General features: G+C 50.9%; 1 protein-coding gene across 1 annotated transcript; it reads left to right on the top strand.

Annotated features, from left to right (window-relative positions):
- The first annotated feature begins 1,088 nt into the window (after nucleotides 1–1,088).
- Nucleotides 1,089–2,024, top strand: LOC135999872 (olfactory receptor 14J1-like). The gene has a single exon (XM_065653444.1). The coding sequence runs from the start codon at nucleotides 1,089–1,091 to the stop codon at nucleotides 2,022–2,024; it is 936 nt and encodes a 311-aa protein (XP_065509516.1).
- The last annotated feature ends 465 nt before the right edge of the window (nucleotides 2,025–2,489 follow it).

The raw sequence follows: 2,489 nt of genomic DNA, 5'->3' as shown, positions 1-2,489 counted from the left end.
TGACCCCCGGCAGGGCAGGGTCCTTCTGCTGTTGAGAGGAGACAGCGCACAGCTCCAGCTCACTCTGGGACACTTGCAGAGGGTCCTTGTGAAGAACATTGAGGCAGCCTTTGTCCAGATACTGTGCTTTGATTTTTTCCACTCTTGATTTGCTGGGTGGGCAGTGGGAGATGGGGATTTATTTCTCTTCCCTGGAGAAGGCAACTGAGGCCCCAGTTCTCATTAGGACTTGTCTGAGCTGCTCCTGAGTGCCTGCACACACAGAGCTGTCCCTGGGCAGTGCCCGGGGCCAGGAGGTGTGAGCAGGACAGAGCTGAGCACACAGCAGGAGAGTTTGACTCTATGAGCAGTGACAGGGAGCAGACCCAGGGACAGAGAAACAGCTCCCAGCAGGGACAGCTCCAGGCAGCAGAGACATGGGCAGGGAGAGGGTGCTGGGACCAGAAATGCTGGGGAGGCGATTCAGGAACCCCCCTGCTATCTTCTGCAGTGCAGACTCATTTCCCAGTGCAACCCCCTGCTCTCCTCTCCTCCTCAGCAGCGCCTCTGCCCCAAAGCCATGGGGTCCAGGGCATGAGTCACCACCTCAGCAGCTGGACCTGCAGGTGAAGGGTTCCTAGAAGGTGGTACACAAAAAAGGTGCTAAAAGCACTTGCCCTACCGTGACATCATGTGAGTGGCACTGAGCACAGCTGGGTAGGGAGAAGGCTTCCCATCATGCCCGTCTGCCTTTCTGTCCTTGCTTTATTTGTTCTGTAGCACTGCCATGTTCGTCCCTGTTTCTCCACCTGTCCTGGTGCTCTTACTCTCTAGGATTGGGGTGGGGATGTGGGTCAGTTTTTGTTCAGACACCAACACTGGGAGTCCTGTCCCAGAAGCATCCTCATGGAAACTAGATGCTGAAGCTACATTTTAAGCTGTGATGAACCATGTCATTCAGTTGGTAGTCATGGAGAATGAGCGGAATCATTGCTCTTTCAGGGAGGGGATTTTCTATGAGAAATGACACGTTTTTTTTCTTCAGTGACGTCTCACCGAAGCTGTCACTGTCTTTTCTTCTTTGGACAGGTCCTCAGCAGAGGCAGCAAATGTCCAACAGCAGCTCCATCACCCAGTTCCTCCTCCTGGCATTCTCAGACACACGGGAGCTGCAGCTCTTGCACTTCTGGCTCTTCCTGGGCATCTACCTGGCTGCCCTCCTGGGCAACGGCCTCATCATCACCACCATAGCCTGTGACCAGCACCTCCACAACCCCATGTACTTCTTCCTGCTCAACCTCTCCCTCCTCGACCTGGGCTTCATCTCCACCACTGTTCCGAATTCAATGTCAAATTCCCTGTGGGATATCAGGGCCATCTCCTACTTGGGTTGTGCTACACAGATATTTCTGCTTTCCTTCTTGATTGCAACAGAATATTCCCTCCTCACCATCATGTCCTACGACCGCTACGTTGCCATCTGCAAACCCCTGCACTACGGGACCCTCCTGGGCAGCAGAGCTTGTGTCCACATGGCAGCAGCTGCCTGGGCCACTGGGTTTCTCAGTGCTCTGCTGCACACGGCCAATACATTTTCACTGCCACTATGCAAGGGCAATGCCCTGGACCAGTTCTTCTGTGAAATCCCCCAGATCCTCAAGCTCTCCTGTTCACATTCCTACCTCAGGGAAGCTGGGCTTATAGCGATCAGCGCCTGTTTAATCTTTCTGTGTTTTGAATTCATCATACTCTCATATATACAGATCTTCATGGCTGTGCTGAGGATCCCATCTGAGCAGGGACGGCACAAAGCATTTTCCACGTGCCTCCCTCACCTGGCCGTGGTCTCCCTGTTTGCAAGCACCTCTTTTTTTGCCTACCTGAAGCCCCCTTCCCTGTCCTCGCAGTCCATGGATTTGGTGATGGCAGTTCTCTACTCGGTTTTGCCTCCAGCAGTGAACCCCCTCATATACAGCATGAGGAACAAAGAGATCAGACATTCCCTGAGGAAAGTGTTTCAACACTTACTGTTTCAGCATCATTAACGTACTCATCTGCCTTATAAGAACCCCATAGTATCTCAGGAAATCTCAGGACTATCTTTTGTTCTTTTCCTTATTTTGTTTTTTTCCTAATACCTTTGATAATATTAATTGCAATGAAATAGTAGTATTCAACTCACTTCTTGGCATGTTTTTTATGAGCTGCTATCCCAATGTACTGTCATGGTTTGACCCCAGTAGGCAGCTCAGCACCACACAGCCACTTGCTCACTCCTCCAAAGTGAGGTGGGGGACAGAATTGGAAGTGTAAAAGCGAGACAGTTCCTGAGCTGAGATAAAGGTAGGTTAATTGGTAAATCAGAAGTTGTGTTCATAAGCAAAGCAAAATAAACAAATCATTTACTGCTTCCCATCAGCCAGGAAGGCCTTCAGCCATCTCCAGGAAAGCTGGGCTACTTCACACATAACAATTCCTTGGGAAGATAAACATCATCACGCCCAATGTCC

Source organism: Caloenas nicobarica, chromosome 30, assembly GCF_036013445.1.
Source record: "Caloenas nicobarica isolate bCalNic1 chromosome 30, bCalNic1.hap1, whole genome shotgun sequence".
Lineage (NCBI taxonomy): Eukaryota > Metazoa > Chordata > Aves > Columbiformes > Columbidae > Caloenas > Caloenas nicobarica.
Note: the sequence above shows the minus strand (reverse complement) of the source record. Positions and strands in the feature narration are given on the sequence as shown.

Excerpts from the sequence above, each read along its gene's own strand:
- LOC135999872 (XM_065653444.1), top strand. The coding sequence starts at position 1,089 with ATGTCCAACAGCAGCTCCATCACCCAGTTCCTCCTCCTGGCATTCTCA.